The sequence below is a fragment of the Ictalurus furcatus genome, unplaced genomic scaffold (assembly GCF_023375685.1).
Source record: "Ictalurus furcatus strain D&B unplaced genomic scaffold, Billie_1.0 scf6, whole genome shotgun sequence".
NCBI classification, from domain to species: Eukaryota; Metazoa; Chordata; class Actinopteri; order Siluriformes; family Ictaluridae; genus Ictalurus; species Ictalurus furcatus.
In genome coordinates, this window is record NW_026521055.1 from 721,300 (window position 1) to 748,673 (window position 27,374).

The window sequence follows — 27,374 nt, forward strand, 5'->3', positions numbered from 1 at the left end:
GTTGATGGAGCCTCTGTGGGGCAACATCCTCTAACTTCGAGGTTCATGCGTTGTGTCAGGCGGCTGAGGCCGATCTGCAGGCTAGACTGATAAAAAATGCTTTGTTTTGACAACAGAAACCCTTATAGAATTTGGTAATGGTTTTAATGGGAATTGCATTGGTTTTAATGGAATCTGTAATGGTCCCTTAGGACCTCTAATGGTAATTTGTTGCCGTTTATTGGTGGCATGTTATGTCTAGGGGGTACCATTAAGGACCAATAGAACACCTTTGAAATTTGGTAATGGTTTTTAAGGTTTGTAATGGTATTTGTAGTGGAATCCATTAGAATTTCTGTTATGGTTTTCAGCAGAGATGTGTCACTATTTCCGCTGATTAAAACACCTACAGCTGAGGAACTTCATTAGGCTAGACCAATAAAAATACTTTGTTTTAACTAATATGGGAAGATTAAAAAAAGAGGGCTATATGTGGGAAAAGAAATGACAAGCGAGGTTACACGGGTTAGTAGCTATCTAGCTAGTGGCTTCAAGCAGTCATCTATTTGCACGTACAGCATGACAAATAATTAACTGCACTGGAAGCTTTCGTAAAAATTAAAAATAACACCCCAGACTGTATATGGTACCATAACGAAGACCAACTGTATGTTGAATGACGTGCCGTTAATCCATCTATGATCTATAACATGTAAAACGGGTACATGAGAGGAGTATTCTAAAAGCGACTCATGTAAACACCTTAATCACAATGTTATCTTATTCAGAATAAGGTCAATAATTAGATTACTGCTGTTCATGTAAACGTAGTGCATGTGTACTGAAGTGCTAACAGTGAAATCTGACTACCAAAACCCCACTATGCAATGAGCCTTCATTAAAAGCACTCACAAAATAAAAACACTACTCACCATCTACATGTGAACTCCCATCCTCACAGAATGACTCACAGATGTCCGAACCTCCATCTGAAAAACAAAAAGTGGCACCTTATCCACTGCAGTGTAAGAAAGACATACTGAAAACATGTGACTGTATCTGTAAGAAGGGCTACAATGATAACATGAGGTGATGATGCACTGATGTCATTATCTCAGTTGATTCAAGCCTCATACCACCAACGAGTAGCCCAACAAACCCAGCAATAAAATAATTAGGGAGTAATAAATATCAGCTGTTTTGGGGTTTGTGCATGTATAGAGTTAGCACGGGATTTATGTATAATAATGTGACATGTTGTAGTGGTGAGTTTATTCGAGCATCACATTCTCTTCTCTCCTCTCTTTCCCCCTCCAGGCTAAAGATGGTGGCTATGAGAGCGAAATTTTCCATCCCAATGCGGAACTGAATTTCCTGGAGATTCCCAACATCCATGTGATGCAGGAGTCTCTGCGCAAGCTGAAGGAGGTGGTCTACCCCAACATAGAAGAACTTCACTGGCACTCTGCCATAGATGCCACGCACTGGCTGGAGTATATCAGGGTAAACATATACACACACACATTTTATATATATATATATATATATATATATATATATATATATATATATATATATATATATATATATATACGAGCCTCATAAGAAATTAGCCTTATAGAATCTGTTTTGCTTCTGTATGGGGTAATAAAGTGTACAATACAGATCCTTCACCATAATTTAATATAAAAATCAGTTAGAAAACACACATAAAAGTCACAACATCCACTCACCGTGCACTTAAATAGGAACACCTGCTCATTTATACAGTTATCAGCTAATCATGTGGCAGCAGCACAATGCATAAAATCATGCAAATACACGTCAAGAGTTTCAGTTAAAGTTCACATCAAACATCAGAATGGGGAAGAAATGTGATCTCAGTGACTTTAACCATAGCATAGTTGTTGGAGCCAGATGGGCTGGTTCAAGTATTTCAGAAACTGCTGGGAATTTCACACAATAGTCTCTAGAATTTTACACAGAATGGTGTCAGAAAAAACCCATAAAAACACTGAGTGAGGGACAGTTCTGTGGGTGGAAACATCTTGTTGATAAGAGAGATCAGAGGAAAGTGACCAGATTGGTCAGAGCTGCCAGGAAGGATATACTGTAGTAACTCATATAATCACTCTTTATAACCGTGGTTAGCAGAAAAGCATCTCAGCATGCACAACACATCAAACCAAACCACAGAGATCACATTTCCCCCCATTCTGATGTTTGATGTGAGCATTGTATGCATTGTGCTGCTGTCACATGATTGGCTGATTGGATAACTGCATAACTAAGCATTGATATACTTATTATTCAGTAATTGTTTGAACAGGTATGCATGTAGAGAGCAGCAATGTCTAGCCTTATTTAAACAGATCCTCTCCTAATCGAAGACATTTCACAAAACAGGAAACAGAAGAACATAAGAACGCAGAGCATCTGTTTTGTTTTGTAGTTAGATATTATGCCCTGAACATACATTGCGAATAATTATTACATTTTAATTGTTAAGTACTTATTTAATTAATTAATATCTACATGTTGTTCTAGACAACTATTTGTGATATCTTGTTTGTGAACCCTTGTGTGTTTTACTCAGTCAGTGAAGTGATGGTTGTTTGACCTGACTGTGTGTGTGTGTGTGTGTGTGTGTAGCTGTTATTAGCAGGTGCAGTGCGTATAGCAGTTAATGGTATAGCAGATAAGGTTGAATGTAGTAAGAGCTCCATGGTGGTGCGCTGCAGTGACGGCTGGGACCGTACGGCTCAGCTCACCTCTCTGGCCATGCTGATGCTGGACTCGCACTACTGCACACTCAGGGGCTTCCAGGTACTGATCGAGAAGGAGTGGATCAGCTTCGGACACAAGCTGGCCTCGGTGCATATGAGCAGTGAGGGCGTGGTTGTGTGTGGGCGTGTGAACGCATGTATATTTAACGCCATCTTTCTCTCTCTGTGTGTTTCTCAGCGTGTCGGCCTTGGAGATGAGAATCACGCCAACTCGGAACGATCCCCTCTCTTTGTGCAGTTCATCGACTGTGTGTGGCAGATGATGAGACAGGTCAGCTATTGATGCTTTACACCACAACACTGTTGAATTCTCCAATCTGATTGGTCAGAAGGCGTTGGCGACATTTCTGTAACAGCAAGATTCTGATTCCAGCTGCAAGGGAAATTACAGCTGTATAGTGATGTTCTCGTTTCTATAGTAACAGCTCATTGACAGGGTCTAGTATGGCGTACGCAATACATAGTCTAAGTTTAATCGGAAACTTATTATTATTATTATCGGTTTATTATTACCGATTATTATCAGTAACATGTATTATAAACATGTTACTTAAAGAAAAAGACGCATGATCATTGTGATCTAGTTAAGATTTATAAGTTATCTATTTATGCAAGTTTTATGGAAGTAGTCTCCAGTGTCACGGCAGAGAGGACACTGCACTTTCCAGTTTCTCAGTAACATTGCAAGTCTTATTCATTTCAAGAGTTAGGGGGGGAGAAAGAGAGGTTTGTGAGGGAACTATTGTTTTATTTTAATGTTATAAAGTAAGAGATCATAATGAGAACTAACTCTCTTTTCCAGGACATTCCACAGGGCTCCAGATGGCGACTAAAATGGTCGCTATGCGACCAACTTTTTAATTTTGCGACGATGTTTTTTCTGCCAGTCGCCAGTGGCCACCGTTACCCACAAACAAAATTAAAAAACGAATTAAATAGAAATGACTATACGTCTTGTTGTTAGGCTACTGAACTCACATCCCCTCTTGCGCATGCGTGTACCTGCCCTATCACCTGCACTCCTGTATGGTTTCCATCGATGAACAGAAACAGGTTTAACGTCACGTTTATCGGGTTAAAAAGTTGGAAGTGAACTTTATTAAAGGTGTTTAATTTAGTTTGATGTGGTTTAGTTCATTGGAATTTGACTGTATCTGTTATATGTAGGCTAGCTAACTGCGTAGTTAACTAACGTTAGCCAGCTTAGAAGAAAAATATCAGACTTTTTCCTCATTCCCTGCCTGTCCATACCCTGCCTCCTCTACATCAGATGCCGACGATGTTGAGACCAACTCGACCAGTGAAAGTTCTCAAGTGACATTTGAGTCATCCCAGCCCGTTTCAATCGGTGTGCAATCTTTTACAGATGATGACAGCCAAGCGCAGCGAGTTGAGTCTTCTCCCGTCCCTGCAGCTCTCATCCCGACAAGACAGTTTAAATCAGCTTGGCTACAAGAGTTATGACAAAGGGAAAATGTACTGCACCTTTTGTGCTAAAGCAGGACAAGATATTGCTGGTAAAACAGAGTTCATTACCAGTTCGAGTCATTTTAAAAAAGAAACCGTGAAGAAGCATGGAGACAGTAAAAAAACATAAGAACGCCAGGGATTGTGTCATTGCTAGGTCTGCCCCTCGTGCCACCCCAATCGTGAAAGCAGTGCAATGTGCTAGTGATAAAGTCGCTGAAAAAGAGATGAGAGAATTGAAAATAAAATTCAATGCAGCCTACATGACTCTGAGCCTGAATAAGCAGGAAATGTACATAGTTGAATAAGAAAGTGGAAAAAAAGAATCAAATGAATGGACATTTAAGTATTTACGGTAATATGATTCAATATGACGTACTGAACATTGCACATATTGTGTATGTAAAGAATACATTGTGTAAACTATGGGAGGCAGAGTAAACAAAGGCAGACAGTACAGAGGGGAAAGAAAAGGCAGTGTGAGGTAGCCGTTTAACAATATCATATGTCATATGACAACACTCTATTTTGGCTCCTGAAAATTTGATTTGGCGCCAAAATATTTTGGGTTTAGGAGCCAACGGCTCCTAGATTATTTTTTTGCCTGGAGCCCTGTTCCAAATTGTTGTATTGGCTATGCCCCATGTTTGTGCAATGGCTCAGACCGGTTTTTCCTCTTTTCGCAGCTTCAAAATGGCTTGCTTTTCTCCCATAGACAGCTCTCTGGTCTTCATGTCGGTTTATTCTTTTTAACAACGAATGCTGTCTCCACAGGTGAAACCCAGGGCTCAAACCAAGAGAAGACATTCAGAGCTATTCATTCTTTAAAGTCCATTTAACAAGGTACACCTGGGCAGCAAGAAAAACCATCAGTCACTCGTTCCAGTATTTTTGAACAATTAATGAATAGGGTGGCTTCAAAAAAAGCTGCCATGTTTTAATCTGTGTAACACGTCTAGATGTAAATATGAGGAAACGAAAGCTGAAATTCTGATCTATCGTCTCATATTTGTCTTTTATCTCAAACCCAAATGTCTTCAGTATATAGCAAAAGCAATAGAATTGGCCTTGATGTTCCAATACTTTTGAAGAGGACTCTAATTGTAAGAAATAAATATAATTTCCGTACTGAACAAAAGACTGATTATCTGTTCAGGCGTTATTGTGCAGATCCACATTTAAGCATCTTACTATACACTGTTAAACCCAGTGTTTGTGTTCTTTCTTTCAGTTTCCTTCTGCTTCTGAGTTCAAAGAGCTTTTTCTCATCCCCATCCTGGATCGCCCCTATAGCTGCCTGTTTGCTACATTCCTCTACAGCAGTGAGCAGGAGAGAATGAAAAGGTGTGAAAAACTGAAATCTGACTGAAGCGAATGTAGTTCAGTTCAGTCTGAAGTTGTAGAGGAAACATTCGCACTCAGTAGTTTAGTTTTGTAACGCCACACAGATCATAAGGTCTGTTAGAAATTATATATCGGAGCTACAAACCCCACCCTGCTCCACTGTACGAGGCGACTCAACACCTCCATCTTGTGTTTGTGTGTATGTGTTGCTGTGTTCATGAGGCAGTTTTGCTTAGTTTTTTCTTTAAGGTTTAATGTTCTATATTATTGTGAGTGTGTGTTTATGTATTTTAGTGTGAGCTGTAGTTTTGTTTTGTAATTTTACATGTTTTATTTCTTCCTCCCTGATTTCTGCACTGCAGTGTATTATTAGAAACAGGGCTTCTCTGTGTAAGAGAACAGTTGTTTTGTGTTTTTAACAGCAAGTTATAGCGCTTATTGTGAACCGTTATGTGTGCAGGAGGCGGTTCAGCTGGACGGAGAGATCCTGCATGCGCTGTTGAAGCGAGTGTGTCCTGTGGCGTATCGGCACCTGGACAATCACAAGATCGAGCCGGTGCTCTACATGATGGAGTGGTTCATCTGTGCCTTCTCCAGAACTCTGCCCTGGGCCTCAGTCCTCCGAGTGTGGGACATGTTCCTGTGTGACGGTCAGACACAAACACACACTTGTCTTTCTTTTCTTTCTGTGTTGAGTCGTTCCTGTTGAAATGTATATTCTCTCTCTCGTTCTTTCTTTGTGTAGGAGTGAAAATTATATTCCGTGTGGGCTTGGTGGTGTTGACGTCCATGCTGGGTACTCGGGATAAGCTCAAGGCCTGTCCGGGTCAGTATGAGACCATGGAGGTCCTCAGAGCGATTGAGCCCAGATACATGCAGGAGGGCTTCTTAGTGCTCCAGGTAACACAACAGAGAGAAGGAGGAGGAGGAGGAGGAGGATGATGATGGGTCTCTCACTACTGTAACATTTCCTGTCATTACTGTAACTATGCGAGTCCATGCCATGGTGATCAAGCATGTTTTATCCATCATCACCTTCGTATTTCTACAAAATTAGCGTTCATAAATATTTATCATCGTCTTTTACATGACGTTGTAATGAAGCCCATTCTAACACATTAAGTACAGCAGAATGACATTCTATTCCAGTAGGTTTTTTTGACTGTTGATTTTTGCTGTAGGTTCTGGAGTTGCAGGTATCGGCACAGGACGTGGAACGTGAGCAACGCACGCAGCTGAAGCGCTGGAAGAAGAAGCGGGGCGAGCCCGGCCCCAAACTCCCTCAGAGAATGCACAGTGCTCGCGCCATCATGGCCACCGAGCCTCATACACACCAAGACCTCCGCCAGAAACCCACCATTATGGTCCAGTACCCATCGATCCCTGAGGAAAAGTCCGAGCTGAACCTCACGAAGAAGAGAGGGAGCCTGAAGAAAAACCAAGCCTTCATTCCTAACCCCTACGCGCTACCTGGCGAGTCTAAACCTAGTCAGATATTGGACATACAGCTTCTGAACCAGGAAAATCTAAATCTTGTACTTCTAAATCCACCATCACATCCACCACGGCTCCCTACAATGCAGGAAAATCAGGTCAAAGAGACGAGCACTTCTACAGAGCGACTCGTGCATCGTCCTCGAATTCCTCCATCGATAAGAAACCGCCGGAATCTATCCCTCTGCAACATCTATCCCTCCTAACTGCTCCTGTACACGGATCACCTTCAGCGTGGCGTCCTCACCTGCTGAAATGTCCTCCTGTCCAATCCAGAGAACCTGACCATGATGAGCTCCCTAATAATACAGAAAACTCAGCCACCATTTTGGATCCATCTACAGACTCAAGCCCTCTGCTTACGCACAACACACCTGCCACCCACGACTCGCCTGCTGCTCCCGAGTACAAAAACAACGCTCTGCACAACTCCAGACAGAGCATTAACAGCTCAGAGGACACGTACCTGTAACTCGCTCACTGTCGCCACCTGGTGGTTAGGAGGAACAGGAAGTGGAGAAATATTTACATTATTTTTTCATTCAGAAGCTAATTTGAGTTAGAGCAGGGGTTTGGTTTTTGCATAACCCATGTTGGTTCTTAACCTGTGACAATTTACGCATTTAATCACTCTTAAACTAATGATTTGTCTTCAGATCAAATTTACACAATTCACCCCAGAGGCAATTCACCCCAGAGGAAGGGGTGGGACCTAGCATCAGACGAGTTACAGTCACTAGTGTACTTCAGTAACGTAGCTTTACACTCTGACTCGCCTTATGGGACCAAACAAAATACATTACTGGAACTTTGACATGCGTGTCCCTAAATCTGATGGGAAGTGGAGAGTCACGCTACTGTAGGGCCAGCTCTTAACTCTCAAATCCAGAGCAGAATGTGAGGTTCTGAGGTTTTTACATCTGAGGCTGCTCATCTGTGGCTCTACCTCTGAAAGCTCTGCATCTGTGGCTCTACCTCTGAGGTTCTATGTCCGGGTCTCTGCATCTGAGGCTGTATATCCGAAGCTGTACATCTGTGGCTGTACATCTGAGGATCTCCCTCTGAGGCTGTTTGTCTAGAACTGTACATTTGTGGTTCTGCGTCTGAGGATCTACGTGTGTGGCTGTGCACGTCTGAGGTGTGGGGCGGTCCGTCTGAGGCTCTGAGTTCAAGGCTTTACATTTGAGGCCCTTCCTTTGAGTCTGCTGTCTGTGTTTCTGTTACTCTCTCATTTGGCTCATGTGAGGTCATTTTAACCATTTTATGTTTGTACATTAATGGGATTGGTTAGAACTGCACAGTGGGTGTGTGCGAATATTCAGTTTTCATATTGCTAATGTATATGGTACATTATATCGAACAGCGCAAAACATTTAAAAATCTATTTAGTAGGATTGACATGTGACATTGTGGACTTTTTCCTTAACTTTACAAATGTGACAATTACTTAGAAGCTCAGCTTGAAAAACAAATTCAAAAATGCTGCCTAGGTACTAGGCGATTATAATAATATCTTCTCGTTATTTGAATGAATTTAGCCAGTTTTAAGTCGGTATGGTGTCGTTAGGGAGCAACTAAAACTAGGCACAACTGTGAATTTCATAATAAGTGATGTTTGTTTCATAATTTTGAACCAGTCAGATCGTGGTTTTGTTTTTTAAATTAATTGACTATACACTATGTTTTTATTTGAGCTATTTTATACCAGTGGATTTTTTTTACGTGCCTGGATTTTGTTTAATTACATGTTGGAAGTGCCAAAAGTCTTAAATCATAGTTTAATAATCAGATATGTAAACATGGCACTAATGCTAGACCAAGTATTGTTACATTCAGTTCATTCCAACTTATTTTTATTCCAAGTTAGGTAATAATTTTATCACACACACACACGTGATATCTTTTTGCCGTAATCTTCCACCGCTGCTGTGGAGACCGCCTCTTTCTGAACTGAAAGCAGGAGTATTGATGATTTTTTAATTATTTTTTATTGTGCGTGTTAAACAGTGTGATACGTTGAGGAATTGATTATTGGCACACGTGTACTGAATAGCAAGGATCGTTAAGTCTTTAACGTGTTATAGTTTACACCGGAGGAACTGCAAACAATCTGAGAAAGGGAGAAACCCGTGAGCTACTAGAGGGCACACTTTCCAAAAATGTACACACACTCCACAAAAACTCTGCAGTGCCTGAGGAGTGTTTACTCGCTCCAGTCTTCAGAAGGGAAACTACCTACAGATTCACTTTTGAAAGACTTTCACAGGCATCACAAACATTTGTTTATATTACTCTCGTATTAATTTGGCAGGTTTTTTTCTTCTTAATCCGAAGCAACCACCACTTCTTTGTGTTTGTATTTCACAGATTTCCTTACCACATCTTACAAGAGCTGCACGACAATCACAACAATCCTATGCAATAGGCACAGCCTTTTCATTAACATAATCTCAATGAAATATCTACTCTGTCTGTATACTTTACGCGCAAACAAAACAACTCAAGCTGAGAACTTTATTGCTGATTCACGTTATACCACACCGCCTTCGAATTCTCCAGAACATGCTCTAATACTTTATCGTTTCTATAGCAACAGCCTACACAGGGAATTGTATGTTATTATATTGTATTGTATTATATTGCACTTCCATCAATCATCATTGCAACACCTGATCCCTAGGTGGCGGTAATGTACAACTCAGCACAGAAGAAGAAGAGGAGGAGGAGCTGGGGGAGAAAAAGCAAGGAAGAAGAGTGTTAATGGTGTTTACTGCTCATCTGGAGAGTCACCGCCATCTTTCTGCAGGGGGTTAGAAGGTACTGCTCAATGGTTTTATTTGTCTATTTGTTTGAACTTTACACTTTAATATCAGTTCAAATCTGTGTATGTTTGGCTTTTCCTCTAAAAACGAGTGTTTGGAGAGTTAGCATTTCTCATTTCTGCTCTCCAAACCAAAAAAAAAAAACCCAACAACGTTTTTATTATATTTAAATAATAATAATTATAAAAACAACGTTTATTATATTTAAATCTGTAATTAGTAGTTGTTTGTTTTAAAAGATTGTGTAAAATGTACATATAGAGCAGAAGGGCTTGCATGTGCCTTTACTAAATTCAATAACTTGACTTTTGATAGGTCACTTATGCACATACTTGCTCACTAAAATGGCGGGTGCTTGCGTCTTCTTGTTCAGCTTCTTCGTCTGTAATACAGTGGTGTACTTGAGCGCCATCAAGTGGTACTTTTATGTAACTTCACCGGCTCCGGGCACGTGAACAAAAGCGCGAAACTCATTGGGCGGCCAGTTTCTGCTCCTTTTCCGCCACGTGTTTTATGCCCGAGTGTGAAAACTCATTGACAGCGACAGGGGGCGTTAAACAGACCGTTTTGAACCTGTCTCCGTGTGAACAGGGCTTTAGGTGTTCATTGTGTGCATTGTAGTGCGTTGTTCCTGTCGTGGAAATTAGACAACACTCACAGACTCGTCCTCTGAAGGGAAAAAGGTTTATTACAGAAAGATGGTTAATACAGGATAGAATAAAGCAGGACAGAATAATGAGCGCGCTCTGAAGCCCTTGTACTAAACCACTACTATATATATGAAACGCAGAGCATGACATCATTCTGTGTACCGATAAGAAGCAGTTTGAGGCAGTTCAAACAGGCTTTGTTTTAGGATCTTAGATGATGTTTAGATGAACATTGAACAGAAGAACATGTTTGTGTCTCTGTAAGCAGATAAACATTCTGATCTCAGTGACATCACATGGCCTTCTGAGTCGTTATCCTCACATGAGAATGAAACAGAACAAGAACAAAACTATTTCAAAGTAAAAATGAGTAATTTCCCTCACAGTGTAATGAACAGAATCTGGTGTTTGTTAATAACTGGAATCTGTTCTGGGAGCGTCCTAGGTTGTTTCGTCCTGATGGCCTGCACCCCAGCAGCCTCGGAGCGGAACTGCTGTCTGACAACATCTCCAAGACGCTACACACCAAGTGACTGTCTACTGTAAGCACATCTTCTACAATAACAACGTTCATCATAAGCAATGTTCAATTAATAGTCCAACACCTGTAGTACATACTATAGAGACTGTGTCTGTTCCCCGAGCTATACAAATACATACACAATTTCAGAATGTTTGTTTTAGTAACCTAATTAACCTAAAATTAGATCATACATCCAGCACCTTTAATCTGAAGCTAGGACTATTAAACATTAGATCTCTTGCGTCTAAGGCTCTTATTGTTAACGACATCATTACTGATCAGGAATGTAATTTAATGTGTTTAACGGAAACTTGGATTAAACCAAACGAGTACATAGCATTAAATGATGCCAGTCCTCCTGGATACAGTTATGTACATCAGCCTCGTTCAACTGGTAGAGGAGGAGGTGTTGGTCTCCTCCAGAGTCAAAATCCAGTCGTCACACAAAAACCTAAGCATAAATTTACTTCTTTTGAAATTCTTTATACCAGCATAACTTATGTAGCCACAAAAAATAAGTCAATTCCTCTAATTATTATTTACAGACCCCCAGGGCCATATGCTGAATTTCTTAGTGAATTTGCAGACTTTATCTCAAACCTGGTTGTTTCTGTAGATAAAGCATTAACCGTCTGTGATTTTAATATTCACTTTGATATCCAGAAGACCCTCTGAGAACAGCGGTTGTGTCCATCTTAGATTCAGTAGAGGTCAATCAGAACGTAATCGGGCGTACTCATAATGGTGGTCACACTCTTGACCTCATACGTACGGATTAAATATAGAAAATATTGTAACACTTCCACAGTCTGAAGTTGTCTCCGATCATTCTTATCTCGTTCATAATACGTATGGATCATATTTCCACCTCGCCACCGCATAAAATGTACTTTCACATCAGCTACTGCACCGAGCTTCATCAATAACCTCGCACAGACATCAGTTAGATTTGGATCACCGTCTGATCTGATAGAACTCGATCAGGCGACCGAATCAACGCTCCGCTACACGCTAGATCAGAGGTCCCCAAACTAGGGCCTGCGGGCCAAACTTGACCCTTCACAGGAAAAAGTTTGGGCACGTCTGCGCTAGATAGATTAGAAAATGTTGGAGAAGATTTTTGATAGAAATAAAACACAAGGGCAATAAAATATGGAGAATGAGAATTTATTGAGAATAAGGGAAAGAACAGAGTCACGCTCTCTTCCTTATAGACAGTGTCTCTTAAAAGTTAACTACAGCAAGGCCTAGGGCCTGACCAAAAAGAGGAAGTGCAGCACACAGCACACACACCCAAGAGCATGAACTCACTCACACACACACCCAGAGTAATCAGAATAACAACGTAATGGCTAATGATTATTTTACTAAATCATACAGTACATATGCTAATAACAATGCAGAAAAAGCACACAGGTGATAAATGTCCTCACTCGAATACATTTATAATCTGAGTAATAACCCGAAGTATAAAGAACTGCAATGGGTATTAACTGCATTACCGTGAACAAACATCTTAAAATACCACACAATTCTTAGTATAATGTGTTGCAAATAGAGCTGCAACATCTAATCCATAATAGTTGATGAAAATCGATAATGAAAATTGTTGACTGAGCAACCCTCATCGTGAGTCACAAAGTGCGCTTCGGCAGCGTGGCCCCCACTCACTACACACACTCACTACACACACACACACACACACACACACCTGTGTTCATACAAGCCCGCTTTCTACACAACCCCGGATCATGCTGATTGATGATGTAAGGATTGAGGATGTGGTCATTTTCTTTAATCGCACGTCTATCATTAGAGAATCCGCATCGTGTGATCAAAAACGGAGAACGTGTGTTAATTTGTTAACCATTAAAACCAGTGCCATTATTGGTTCTTAATGGTATCCACTAGACACAACATGCCACCAAAGCAACAAATTACCAGTAGACCTACAGGGACATTACAGATTCTATGAGGGTTTCTGTTATGATTGTTTTTTTTTTGTTTTTTTTCAGCAGGGAAATTCCTATTTCCATTTTGGGAATAAATCTGAACAAAGTGTAACCAAATAATGAGCTAATAAAAATATTTATATGTAATTTGCATTCAGTCTCTCAATCTGGCAACAATGAGAAGCTGTGTTTTTCTTTGTCTTTTACTTTATTTTTTATTTATTTTTTTAAGTATACTGGAGGAAAATACTAAAATAGTTTTATTTGATTTAAATGTATTAATTATTGACATCATTGCCTACTGGATTTCCTTTTTTATTTTAGTAATAAATATATTTTAGTAATAAATCATAGCAAACTGTGACTAAATTCATAATGAACTAATTAATGCACAGAAGAAAAAAAACATGTTTCAAATTGCACTCGATTGTTCAATCTGGCAACAATGAGAAGCTTTTATTAGTATTTACATAAACTTCTGGGGGAAAATACTAGAACATACATGTAAATGGTAAATGTCGCACTTATATAGCGCTTTTATCCAAAGCGCTTTACACTGTGTCTCATTCACCCATTCACACACACACACACACTCGCACTCGCACACCAATGGTAGCAGAGCTGCCATGCAAGGCGCTAACTTGCCATCGGGAGCAACTTGGGGTTCAGTGTCTTGCCCAAGGACACTTCAACATGTGGAGTCACCCGGGCCGGGAATCGAACCGCCAACCCTACGATTGGTGGACAATCCATTGTGGATTCCTTTTTTTGCGCATAAAACCGGTTTGCTCTTCAGATATAAGGGATAACGTCCTCTAAACGAGATGCCATTACTTTCACCAACACCTTTACATCTGCATTAAGCAGAGACAGCGGCCTATAAGAACCACAGGAGGATGGATCCTTACCCTCCTTAAGAAGGAGAGCTATAGTGGCTTGTGTCAGAGCTGGAGGCAAAGACCCACATTCCAAGGATTCGTTGAACACAGATAAAAGCAATGGAGCTAATTTTCCAATAGATGCTTTAAACAATTCAATTGGAACCCGTCCGGGCCAGGAGCTTTGTTACACTGCATAGTTTTAACTGAATTTCAAATTTCTTCAAGAGAGAGTGGGGAGTCCAGTTGCATGGCAGTATTCGAATCAATAACAGGGTCACAAAGGTCTTGAAGAAATGCATTCACTTTAGTATCGCCTGCAGGAAATTCAGATTTATAAGGTGAAGAGTAAAACCGTTTAAAAGTAGCATTAATTTCCATGGGATCTGTAGTGACGATATTATAAGTGTGCGCGTGCTAATCTTAAACAAACCTGTGCGTGTGCTGCGACGGGAAATACCGGTTTAAAGCGTGTATGAAAGTCTTAAAAGTCTTGCTGAAGGTGTTAAATATGTCACAGAGCCACACTCACGAGCGTCATAAACCAGTTTAAAAAATTAATAATCATAATTTCTGTGCCTTTGGTGAAAACTTTGAGAGCGTTTTAAATCTACACCAGCCTTTTGTAAATGTATAGAAAGTATATAATCCATATATGTAAAATATTTAAATAAATAAAAAAGCAGTGCTCGTGTTATTACAGGAGGTGACATTTTGTAGGAAAACGTGAACAGTGAACGCGCCTCGAGGACGTGCACTGTAGGGTTGACAAAAGGCCAAAAACGCTTTAACAACAAGTTTCAGCTCCAGTTAAAGGAAAGTGCTGGACTCAAGTAGTTTTTTTCCCCTACAACAATTCCTAGATAACCGGTTTAGAGTACAAGTCAAATATACTAACTTGTTGATTTGATCATATCACATTCCACAACACTGATTAAACCTGAGGTTCTGACTCTCACAGGGACCTCTGTTACTGACTGTTTAATACTGTCTCAGTTCTGAGATTCATTTAATGTTCAGTCGAAGTGAATAAGTTTCATATTAGTGTAATCCACCTGTTTCTAAATTTACACACAACCGTGTGTATATATGTATATTTTATATATATACATATATATAAAAGTGTATATATGTATACAGGAAATCACACACACACACAACTCTACTGCATCCTCCAGGAAACACGTGAAGGTAACCTCACCTTTCCCGGCTTCTAATACTCATTCATCTGCTTTAAATATACTTTTTTTTCCCCCGCACATCCTCAATTCACAGCACCTGTTAATTCTTTATTTCCTTTTTTCTACATCACTCAATCTCTCTCTTACACTCACTCTCTACTAAACTAATTATACACAACCTCAGCTCACCCTTAAGATATAACCGTTAAGTAAAATTTTCCTTCAGCCATCAGAACAATACATTAACTCTGACGTGTTTGACCAATAGCATTTCGCTTCCGTTCTTGCGGTTTTGTAAACATCGAGTATACGGACGCTCCGATCGCAGGCTTGATCTCGTATAGCTCGTATCTTTAACCCTGCAATTACACGGTTTTAAGCTAAATTAAGCTATTTAGATCGTCAACACTGTACAAAACATTCCCAATAAAATCTTGGACAAATTCTGTAACAAATTCATGCACGTTCTCCGTTTTTGATCACGATGCGGATTCTCTAATGATAGACGTGCGATTAAAGAAAATGACCACATCCTCAATCCTTACATCATCAATCAGCATGATCCGGGGTTGTGTAGAAAGCGGGCTTGTATGAACACGTGTGTGTGGCTTTTACCTGCCAGTTGTAATACAGGTGGCAGAGTTTGTAGGCGAGTCTCTGCATGTGTTCTGGTTTGAGGCCACTGCTGTCATACACCACGTTGTAGTGAGTGGGGGCCACACTGCCGAAGCGCACTTTGTGACTCACGATGAAGTCGTACCTGACAAATCAAGCCATCAGCGTTTATAACGCCCCGAACGCAACCTGAAGCTGCGATCAGAAAGACCACCAGAGAAAGAGAAAAAGATCTATGAACTATGCCTGAACACTCCACTCGGGTCGAGTGACTTCGGCATCGATGACTGTTCCGGGAGGAGGGTTGCTCAGTCTGGCGTGGAGGAGAGCGAAGAATCTGGAAGAGATGCGTTTCTTCACCACCAACATGGTCAGTTTGGGCCTGTACACAGAAACACTGATGGCTGAGAGAAAACCCAAAAAGCGTGCGTCAAATCTGTTTTATCGAGATGTGTCGAGTCTCACGCGTAAACTTCACCCATGGCCTTGATGGACTGCGTGAACTGAGGCACTTCGTAGTCGACCACGCTCAGCAGCACGCCGTCACCCACACCACGATGCGTGACGGCAGACATTTGTTGTATTTGAAGTAGGCCTTAAGCACAGCTGAGGAAAAGAAATCAAAACAAAAAGCGATGTCTTAATGCACTTCTTAACTGAAGCGACAATTCTAAAATTGCTCGCTTTTTCTCCCACGTTCCGTCAGACTGCAGTGTGAGTATTTCATCCTGAGTGTAAAGTCGGAATCAAAGAGATTGCAGTGTAAAGAGGTCATTTATGAGCATGATGTTCCTCCCAGAGTGCATTTCATACCCTGCACACTTTGAAAACCACCTGAGAGAAGGACGGTGCTCTCATGGTTACAGAGCAGTGGCACATAGCATACAGAGCACATAGCATACAGAGCACATAGCATACACAGCATGGCCCAGACCCTTTATGAGGAGGATGAAGGTGGCGGTAGCAGCGAGGAAAACAACGTTCAGAGGATTCAAGACTAAAAAATTGTGATTCTGTCCTTTGATTGGAAGGAAATGGAAATACAGAGAACAGTGTGTGAGATTAAGAGAACCAGCTCAGGCCTGAGTAAAGAATCCTGAGATGCAGGAAGTAGTGTTAAAAGTCTCTGAAATTTCCCACCACTGAGCTGAAAAACTCTTGTTGGATTCATAATCTTTACTGATCGTTTGTAGTGGTAACAATATGCAGATATACGAGGGATTAAAAAATATCAACAAATAAAGAAACCATGAGCATGCTGCTATATGTAGAAAGTTTATCAGTCAACGACAGGATGGTGTAATGTGACGCACCACTAAGCTAAACCGGTCTTCCTGATGCTTTTTATTCCTTATACCACAGCAATTTGACAATTAAACATTTTAATCATTAAAAGAACGATATTGTACTTTTTCTCTCTCCTAAAGTTACGATGAACCACAAAGGGTAATGCCCTCTCTTCTGAAGACTGGTGGAAAAGTTCAAATCTAAAATCTAGTTCATTAAACACAACCCTTCTTAAAGCTGTTTACAGAGTCCACACAAGTCATGCTTTAAGTACCTGGACATGCCCGGGTTGAGGCTGGCCACCAGTGCACCGATGGATCTCTTTCCTGCGGCACTGTTGTGGTAGCAGTCGATACAAACATCAGGTGCAGAAATTCATCTACAAGGAGATCTTTGTGGCTATGGTCATGAGGGTCTGAGGTCTGCTGAGGGTGCGAGCCACCACACACTGGCTTGGAGTGGGACAGTCCACACACAGGTACTTCTTCACGCAATCGTATTTATCCTTACGGTTGGCTGACAGGATCACAACCACCTTACACACATGATTTAAAGTGAGTGCTTCAGAACAAGAAGTAATGGTAATCTGTAGACTGAGGCTGTAAATCTGAAATATTCCTATGCCTTATGCTTAGACCCGTAAAAGGATATACTGTGACAAAAATCACATAAAAACAGTTGCACTACACTGCGTGTGTCACATCACAAAAGGTGAAACGACTTTAACAAAGAAAATCAAACAGCAATATCCTTAAACATTAAATTTTGAAATAAATGAATAAACAGTTTCATTTGACTTATTTACTAGAAGTGTCATGATACTAGCTTTTATTTTCCTTAATGGATATATATATATATATATATATATATATATATATATATATATATATATATATATATATATATATATATACACACACACACACACACACACACACACAAATACACACACACACACACACGTGTATGTAATATATATATATATGTATTTAAGTATAAGCAGTGTATATATAAATAAATAAATGTTTCGTATTTTTAGTGTAGGTAGATCTCTTCGACTGGTCATGTTAATAGTAGTTCGCAAGTCAAAAAAGTGTGGGCACCCCTGCTATATAGCATTAGTAATAACTAAAAAAAAAAACGGTGTAATTACCAGTCTTGCCTCCCCACAAGGTCTGTAGGTTTGTGCTGTGTTTGATCTGTATGTGTATGTGTGTATGTGTGATCTGAGCGCCATCCGGTGGACAGACGACATTTTTATTTGATACTCGCGCCATTTTTGCGTTGAGTATGGGCGCAACCAAGTGTATAATTGGAGGGGGGCACTCACCCATTTTCCTTAACAAACGGAAATATATTAAAAATGAGTAGACGTAAATAAATAGAATAGATGAAAAGACAGATCAGTTTGCAAGGTTCATTAAAGGGGGACATATAGAAAACATTTTCTACTGTATATCGGGAGGGAAAGATTGGTATTACCTCAACATTGGCGGGGACACGCCCCCCCCCCCCCAAAAGAATACGTGGTTACGCCCATGGTTGTGGGGGACACAGCAGCGACGGAGTCGGAGTAGGAGACATTTTTCCTCAGGAGTCACGGTAAGGATATTTAAATATGATTATAATATTTATGTTTATAATTGTGTTCTTGTTTGCCAATCAACAAATCAAGTTGTTGTTCAACAAGTAATTTTAATCTTAAATTGTAATAGTAATTCTTAACTTGTAATCTGTACCCTCGGTTTTTATAAATCTGTTCCCTCCGTTTTTATAAATATGCTCCCTCCGGTTTTTTTTTTCGCAAATCTGTTCCCTCAGGTTTTTTTTTTATTATTATTTTATTTTATTTTTATTTTATTTATTTATTTATTTTTATCAAATCTGTTCCCTCAGGTTTTTATAAATCCGTTCCCTCCGTTTTTATACATCCGTTCCCTCAGTTTTTATACATCCGTTCCCTCAGGTTTTTATACATCCGTTCCCTCCGTTTTTATACATCCGTTCCCTCCGTTTTTATACATCCGTTCCCTCCGTTTTTATACATCCGTTCCCTCCGTTTTTATACATCCGTTCCCTCCGTTTTTATACATCCGTTCCCTCCGTTTTTATAAATCCGTTCCCTCCGTTTTTATACATCCGTTCCCTCCGTTTTTATAAATCTGTTCCCTCAGGTTTTTATACATCCGTTCCCTCCGTTTTTATACATCCGTTCCCTCCGTTTTTATAAATCCGTTCGCCATTTTCTAATAGTATTCTATGTTGTTCTAGACACAGCAGACACGGGGTTTTCTTTCTTCAATTTTAACTTTTCTCAGGAGTTTAAGGTAAGGATGTTTAAGCGAAATATAATTATAATATTTATGTTTATAATTGTGTTTTTGTTTTTAAACGAATGTTAATTAACTACTTTGTAGTAAGCATCGAGCAAATGCCAGCCAGTTTTGGTCAGATAATTAGCTATTGCTCCCTAATCTAAATGATAATAATCGAAGAAAATTTTTGTTCAACAAGTTTTGTAATCCGCGCGCACGTTAAAGTTGGTTTATATCGGACATTCGCTGTACATTCAAGCTTCTCTATTTCTCATAGAATAAACACACAAAAAAGGACACAATGTGTATGGTCTTAATAATGTGTATTGAGTGGACATATAACCAATACAAATGAATATATTTTTTAATCTTCTGCCGTTAAAGCTCGAGGAAGCGGGCTTTGGGAAACGCAGGTTATCTGCGTGAAGTTAACCCCCCACCCCCACCCTACTCACACACACCCCTAAACGCAAAACTTCGGCAGAATACATACATGTTTCATACAACTAGTTTTAAACATCCACAATGGTCCGAGAGTTGTGTATTAGACCTGTACCTGAGCATTTTGCTTATAAATATATACTCTCTATCTGAAAACATTCAAACCCCTGTCAGAAATTAAGCTTAGTTTTCAGACATTAATGCTAGTGTACAATACATCTAATGTATTAATGTAAGGGGTTAAGTTTTTTCTTCATATTATGTGTATGTGAGGTAATTGTCTTAACAAATCTCTACAGCATGATGATTCATGATAAATAATCGAGATCTCAATATTGATCAAAATAATCAGGATTATCATTTTGGCCATAATCGTGCAGCCCTACTACACACACACACACACACACACACACACACACATATATATTACACACACACACATACAAACACGTATGTGTGTGTATGTGGAAACTTGTGACTCGTGAATGACTTAAATGACTCAGTGAATTAAGATTTAAGCCAAAATGATTTTACTTGTGAAATTGAATTACTGTGAACTATCAAACATCCTTTGATGCAAATAATGGACCTTTAAACACTTAAACAAGCCACTATCTGTCTTCAAACCAAGACTTGAGTGCAACCATCAAGCCCAACTTGCAGAAAAGCAGAGATGACTTCTCCAAGCAGGAGTAGGAAAACAAGGGTGTGCGGCAAATTTATTTGGCAAATTGTGTGAGAAAATTAAAAAATATATTCAGTTGTATTGGTTCTATGTCCACTCAATACACATTATTAAGACAATATACATTGTGTCCTTTTTGTGTGGTTATTTCTTGAGAAATAGAAGAGAGGATTGCGAATGTCCAATATAAACCCAACTTTATTCTATATATTTAACCCAACTCAGTTTACAAAACTGAGGGTACAGATTGCAAAACTGAGAGCACGGATTACACATGGCTGTATTTTTTTTTTCTTACCTGACACTCTGTAAGTAGTTATATCATACACTTTCTGTCAAACTGTCAATCAAAGTAATGTGTGCTGATTTATAGCCCTTTGTGCTTCTCAGGCCGACGTTTCTGCAGGTAAGCTAATTTATGACCAGGGGTGGGGGTAACCCTATTGACTGTATCAGTGGGTCAATCTGGCCCCTGTGTGTCTAGGCAGTGGTGGAGAGGGGTGTGTTGGGGAGTAGCCCCCCTCCCAACAAAGGTGTTTATGTTAATTAATCAGATTTTTGGTGGTGAAATATGTCTGAAAAGCATATCAATGTTTAATATTGCACATGTGTTTGTGTTACTGTGGGGGTTATTTCGTTTGTGTAACCACATTGTTAGAAAAAGCATGATGTTTGAATGTGTACATATATGAGTAGAATATTTGTTTTGTGAAATAAATGAAAACAAATGTTGATTACGTTTTTAGGGAGGCCGGTTTGCCTTTGAATAAAAAGTTTAGGAGGTAAAGCGTTTAAAAAAAAAAAAAAAAAAAAGAATCTGTTTAAAAGAATTGCATGTATTACCTTCTAAACATAAGCCTTTAGGAGGTAAAAAATGATTAAAAGAGCTGTTTAAAAATAATCCATATTGTCTTCCAAAAGACACAAACCTTTAGGATATAAAAATGGTTAAAAGAGCTGTTTATAAAGAATAACATGTATTACTTGACTTCTAAACAAAGATCCTTATGAGGTAAAAATGTTAAAGTGTTGGCTAAAAGAATCACCGTATTGTTTAAACTAGAAGATAGGTTTTCGCGAGATGTCTTCCATTCGCTTGTTTCACATCATATGAAAAAAGTAAACTTAACTCCGTGTATTTTTTGTATTAATTTATAATTTTGGTGGAAAAATTTTTAGACATCATGGCTGGAAATGCACAGCAGGGCAACCAACAGGCTGTACCACAAGACGTGGCGGCGAGACGAGCGTCCCTGCAGACTTTAATTGATGATGCATTGCAGGAGCTTCAGAACGTTGTGTAAGTGCACAATTTGTAGTCAACACCTTCCTACCTCGCTAGGCAGATCATGTCCAAGGTCAAGGCACTCATCACTCAGATAACAGATACGTTAAAGTAACGTCTGAACTTATTCACTCTTATTCTCTGTCTCTCTCTCTACAAGTTCCTTTCGAACCGGTTTCACTGACTGTGTTTAACGTGCAGCGTAGAAGCAGGACATGGGGATGGTGGTATGGCTAACCCTGGCAGAGGACACATCCATCCGGCTGCAGGACCAGACCCGGAGGTAAGGATGCACAGTTCATGTAATTAAAACCTGTCTATTTTTTAAAACTACATTAAACCACTCTGCTAACGGGATGTCCATGGATGACGGTTTAGATGTAAAACGAAGTGTATGAGTTTAAAAGACCTGTGTGTTCCTGTAGGTGTTGACAGCTCAGGAGCGGAGGCGAGCGACTCTGCGCGCAAGGATCCGTGATCTAAGGCGGCAAATTCGGCGCTTAGAGTAAGTGAACACTCGGAGTCAACACCTGTGTTTTATAAGTGTTTATTTACAGTCACAGTGTTTAACCTCACGCTTCCTACCTCGCTAGGCAGATCATGTCCGAGGTCAAGGCACTCATCACTCAGATAACAGATATGTTAAAGTAACGTCTGAACTTATTCACTCTTATTCTCTGTCTCTCTCTCTACACGTTCATTACAAACCGGTTTCACTGACTGCGTTTAACGTGCAGCTTAGGACGGGATTATGGCAGGTGAGCTGCATGATGCTGATCATCGAATGATCGTTGAGCATAAGGTACTACACTGAAATACCCTCCGGTCAGAATAACTCTTCTGCACTGTAGCATTGTAGATAGAAGTTGTTTTAGTTTGAGATGGCGTCGTAACCCTCAGGTTCGAGTTTAAAGCAGAAGAAGCATTACAGGAACTTGTCATTAATGTCTCACTGTGACCCGAAAGCTGCTTGTTGGATGTTTAATGTAAGATTAGAAAGTTCAGCTGGTTTATCTCCTTTCAAGTGTGTGTAAAAGAGAACCTGGCTGTGTCCTTGCAGCGTGTGATTTCTATTTCATCTGTGTCTTTTCAGAAGGAGGTGGAAGAGAGGTGTTTGTTGTTGTTGTTGTTGTTGTTGTTAAATAAATGGTTTCTTTAAATAACCAACACCTGCCTGACTGTACGAGTTATTTACATGAACCAGCCGCAGGAACGTCTTGCTATAAGGGATGTGAACGTGATAATATCTTTTTGTACAGAGCATAATGAAACTGAGGCATCAGGAATCCCAAATATAGCAATGAATGGGCAAGGTTTTAAATCTACTCTGAGAATAGTGGACATGATTGTAAAGAAACCAGTCCAAAAACCATGGAGATCAGGGCAAAAGAAAAACATATGGCCAAGATGACAGGGAGAGCCATGGCATTTATCAGACTTGTCCTCTACTTCTGGATATATTACAGAAAGTCTCGACTTAGACAAATGGATTCTGTGTAAAACTCTGAACTGGATGAGTCCAAGATGAGCACAGGAAGTGGTAGACTGTATCCTACCTATAGCATGTTCCCAACACTCTTCACTTATCTGTACTCCTAACTCCATTTCCCATGCATTCTTAATTTTGGTACTCGCCTCACTACCTAACGCCAGAATAAAATCATAAATCTTAGATATCATTCCTCTCTGATGTGGATTGAACCCACTCAACCCTGTCAAATGCTTTTTCAGCATCTAAAGAAATTCCAATCTCAGTCGAATGCTTTGAATAAATGATATTAAAGAGTGTACAGGTATTGAAAAACAATTGATGTCCCGTTATAAAACCGTTCTGCTCTTCAGATATAATATGAGGGAGTACGTTCTCTAAACGAGATGTCATTACTTTCGCCAACACCTTTACATCTGCATTAAGCAGAGACAGCGGCCTATAAGAACCACAGGAGTTTGGATCCTTACCCTCCTTAAGAAGCAGAGCTGTAGGGGCTTGTGTCAGAGCTGGAGGCAAAGACCCACATTCCAAGGATTCGTTGAACACAGATAAAAGCAATGGAGCTAATTTTCCAATAAATGTTAAAAAAAAAAAAAAAAAAAAAAAAAAAATCAATTGAAAATCTGTCCGGGCCAGGAGCTTAATTAGATTGCATAGTTTTAACTAAATTGATAATTTCTTCAAGAGAGAGTGGGGAGTCCAGTTGCATGGCAGTATTCGAATCAATAACAGGGTTACAAAGGTTTTGAAGAAATGCATTTATGGAGATACTAGAGATCCAGATCCTTTCTGCCTCTGGATGGAGCTCAAATCTTCTCTAATTCCAGACTGCTGGGACTACGGCTGCTCCTAACGCCATACAGACTTCATATAAATCCATAATGAACTGTTTCACACTATCTGTTGTTACCCAGATGAGGATGGGTTCCCTTCTGAGTCGGGTTCCTCTCAAGGTTTCTTCCTCTTAAAACATCTTAGGGAGTTTTTCCTTGCCACCGTCACCACTCAGTGGCTTGCTCAGTTGGGATAAATTCACACCTTTAATATCGGTATACCATGTTGATATTTCTGTAAAGCTGCTTTGAGACAATGTCTATTGTAAAAAGCGCTAAACAAATAAAATTGAATTGAATTGAATTCACTTTAGTATTGTCTGCAGGAAATTTGGATTTATAAAGTGAAGAGTAAAACCATTTAAAAGTAGCATTAATTTCCATGGGATCTGTAGTGACAATATTATAAGTGTGCGCGTGCTAATCTTAAACAAACCTGTGCACCTGCTGCTTTAAACTGGTATTTCCTGTCGCGTGTTCGCATTAAAGTCTTGCTGAATGTGTTAAATATGTCACAGAGCCACACTCACGAGCATCATAAACCGGGTTAATAAAAATTAACAGTCAGAATTCAGAACGTTTTAAATCTACCCCAGCCTTTTGTAAATGAATAGAAAGTATATTGAAAGGAAATTCTCTTTACATTTACGTTTATTAACTTAGCAGACGCTTTTATCCAAAGTGACTTACAAATGAGAAAGATACAAGCAAAGCGATATATCAAGCAGAGAACAATACAAGAAGTGTTACTGTACAAGATCCATTAATTGAGTTCCAGAAGAAGCAAAGTGCAGAGTAGAGGTGTAAGTGCCTTTTTTTATTATTATTATTATTTTTTTTTTTTCATGATTAGTTGGTTAGGTGTTCATGGAAGAGGTGGGTCTTTAGCTGTTTTTTGAAGATGGTGAGAGATTCTGCGGTCCGGATTGAGATTGGTTCTCTTATATTATGTACCCTCTTATATTATGAACTGCTATCAAATACCTATGATGAATGTATTCATTTAATTACCTCTTTGAATAAGCTGATCAACTGCTATCCGTGATTATAGCTATATCCTTGAATTACACATGTATTTTCGTGTCAACATGACACAGGACTTATATTATGACAATGTACCGTGTGTTTTGTTTAAATCTGTCTAACACCTGGACCAGTAGAAACCGTCCACGCACTGCTCCTTATCAATGTGTATAAATACTCTTGTTTTGAATGAAATAAACGGGAAGTTTCTGTGAACAGTCATGTGTCAATGTGTGTGTTCATTCGGACTCTCCAGGTCTGAACTCTGCAGTAAACCACACTTTCTAGCTCATAGCAGCAAAGAACTAAAAGTTAATAGAATTAAGTAATTATAGAATAGGCTGATAGGCTGGCGGAGATCTGGAAGACATATCTATCTATTTGGGGATTCCTGTGAACATGGAAATCCAACATATATAATCCGTATATGTAAAATATTGAAATAAATAAAAAGCAGTGCTCGTGTTAATACAGGAGGCGACATTTTGTAGGAAAACGCAAAGCGAGAAGAGTGGGCGCGTCGTTGTAAACGCACCTTGGGGACGAGCACTGTAGGGTTGACAAAAGGCCAAAAACGCTTTAACAAGTTTGAGGTGGAACACCAAAGATGGCAATTAAAGGACAGACATCCAATTTGATTTTAAGAACATCAGACATAGTTACGAAGAAAGAGTTCCAAAAGTTCTGCAGTTTGGGACAGAGTGCAAACATATGACTAAGGTTACAGGGTGAAAGTTTACATTTTTCACACATTTCAGAAACATTGGGATATATTTTAGACCAGGGGTGCCCAAGATGTCAATCGCGATCGCCCGGTCGATCGCAAAGGAAGTGCGGGTAAAAAAAAAAAAAAAAATGTTAGTTGATGTACAGGGCAGCCTGTCTGAGATCTCGTCTTTTCTCTCACCACGTGTGTGCGATCAAGCGCGCCAGTGCTAAAGGCTAGCGAGAGAAATCGCGGGGAGAGGACATTTTTCAGTCTTTTAAAGACTTCATTGACAAAACCCAGCTCCCAGTGTGCAAATTGATATCAGTCAATGGTTGGCAGCGCAAATGGATTCATTGCCAAGTGCAGGGAGGACGATGCTTTCCCTGACTTCCTTAACTACCACTGCATAATACACCAACAAGCCTTATGCGCAAGAATGCTAAACATGAAAGAGATCATGGATGTGGCAACAAAGATCGCCTGTTCTATACGTGCTAGATCACTTCAAAGACAGCTGTTCCGTGAGCATCTGGAGAAGGCACACTGCGACCAATCAGCTCCTGCTACACACTGACTTGAGATGGCTTAGTATATATAATCACACACACATACTTATTATAATCACACACACACGCACTATAATCACACATGCACACTATAATCACACACACTATAATCACACACACTCACTATAATCACACACATACACACTCACTATAATCGCACATACACACTATAATCAAACACACACACTCACTATAATCACACATACACACTATAACCACATATACACACAATAATCACATATACACACTCGCTATAATCACACATACACACTATAATCAAACACACACACTCACTATAATCACACATACACACTATAACCACATATACACACAATAATCACATATACACACTCGCTATAATCACACACACATACACACTCACTATAATCAACATTTGGTGACATTGGCTGTAAAAGCTTGTAATGCCCATGGCCTTGGATGAGATGCCAGTGTCAGGATGTACCTGCTTCAGGACCTTGTACACGTAGATGGCGTAGCTCTCCTTCCTAGACTTTCTGCGCTTCTTGCCTCCTTTGCCGGCCGTCTTGGTCACGGCTTTCTTTGATCCCTTCTTGGGCGCGGTCTTAGCTGGATCTGGCATAATGCTGCTTCTCGAATAAACGAACAGAGAATGACTGGCGCCCGCCTCGCGCCCGCTCTATTCACAGACCCACATGCTAATGACGTCCAGACAAGACACCTTTTTTTGATTGGCCAAAATTCGATATCTCCTCCTGCATGGCACCTCCTACTGCACTCTGCTTCCTCCCTCCTCCGCTACGCTTTGTTTCCCTTCCCGCTGTTGTACTTTCGGTGCAACGTGCACTATGAAAAAACAATTGGCTTGAAAAAATTTATATATATATATATAGAGAGAGAGAGAGAGAGAGAGAGAGAGAAAGAGAAAGAAATGCGGAAGTAAGTTTCTACTAAAACCGTCTTGTAACTCATTTTAAACACGTTATAATATTTAATACTGTGCATATAAATGTATAAAAAAAATAAAGTGTGCAAAAAAACAAAAATAAGTTGTCTCTTTTTATGTAC

The 27,374-nt window shown here is 39.8% G+C and overlaps 4 protein-coding genes across 14 annotated transcripts in view; 3 read left to right on the forward strand and 1 right to left on the reverse strand.

Annotated features, from left to right (window-relative positions):
* LOC128604956 (NLR family CARD domain-containing protein 3-like) overlaps positions 1–27,374 on the forward strand; it is a 253,505-nt gene that overhangs the window by 101,221 nt on the left and 124,910 nt on the right. The window lies entirely within an intron of this gene.
* LOC128604982 (piwi-like protein 1) lies at positions 36–27,045 on the reverse strand. 2 transcript variants are annotated; one of them, XR_008385417.1, is made up of 2 exons: positions 26,791–27,045; positions 36–968 (listed from the first exon to the last, which is right to left on the reverse strand). XR_008385417.1 is itself a non-coding variant. In XM_053620102.1 (2 exons), the coding sequence occupies exons 1-2, from the start codon at positions 26,926–26,928 to the stop codon at positions 17,358–17,360; spliced, it is 294 nt and encodes a 97-aa protein (XP_053476077.1). In that variant the 5' UTR covers positions 26,929–27,045; the 3' UTR covers positions 17,338–17,357. The 2 variants fall into 2 exon arrangements, 1 of the variants encoding a protein (XP_053476077.1); XM_053620102.1 differs by lacking the exon at positions 36–968 and adding an exon at positions 17,338–17,513.
* LOC128604974 (myotubularin-related protein 2-like) lies at positions 1,914–5,519 on the forward strand. 2 transcript variants are annotated; one of them, XM_053620094.1, is made up of 3 exons: positions 1,914–3,036; positions 5,007–5,075; positions 5,464–5,519. In XM_053620094.1, exons 1-2 carry the CDS (start codon positions 2,704–2,706, stop codon positions 5,058–5,060), a joined length of 387 nt encoding a protein of 128 aa, XP_053476069.1. In that variant the 5' UTR covers positions 1,914–2,703; the 3' UTR covers positions 5,061–5,075; positions 5,464–5,519. The 2 variants fall into 2 exon arrangements, with proteins under 2 accessions (XP_053476069.1, XP_053476068.1); XM_053620093.1 differs by lacking the exon at positions 5,464–5,519 and having other exon boundaries at positions 5,007–5,365.
* LOC128604965 (TBC1 domain family member 10A-like) lies at positions 6,087–8,062 on the forward strand. Its single transcript, XM_053620082.1, has 2 exons — positions 6,087–6,476; positions 6,758–8,062. Exons 1-2 carry the CDS (start codon positions 6,366–6,368, stop codon positions 7,274–7,276), a joined length of 630 nt encoding a protein of 209 aa, XP_053476057.1. The 5' UTR covers positions 6,087–6,365; the 3' UTR covers positions 7,277–8,062.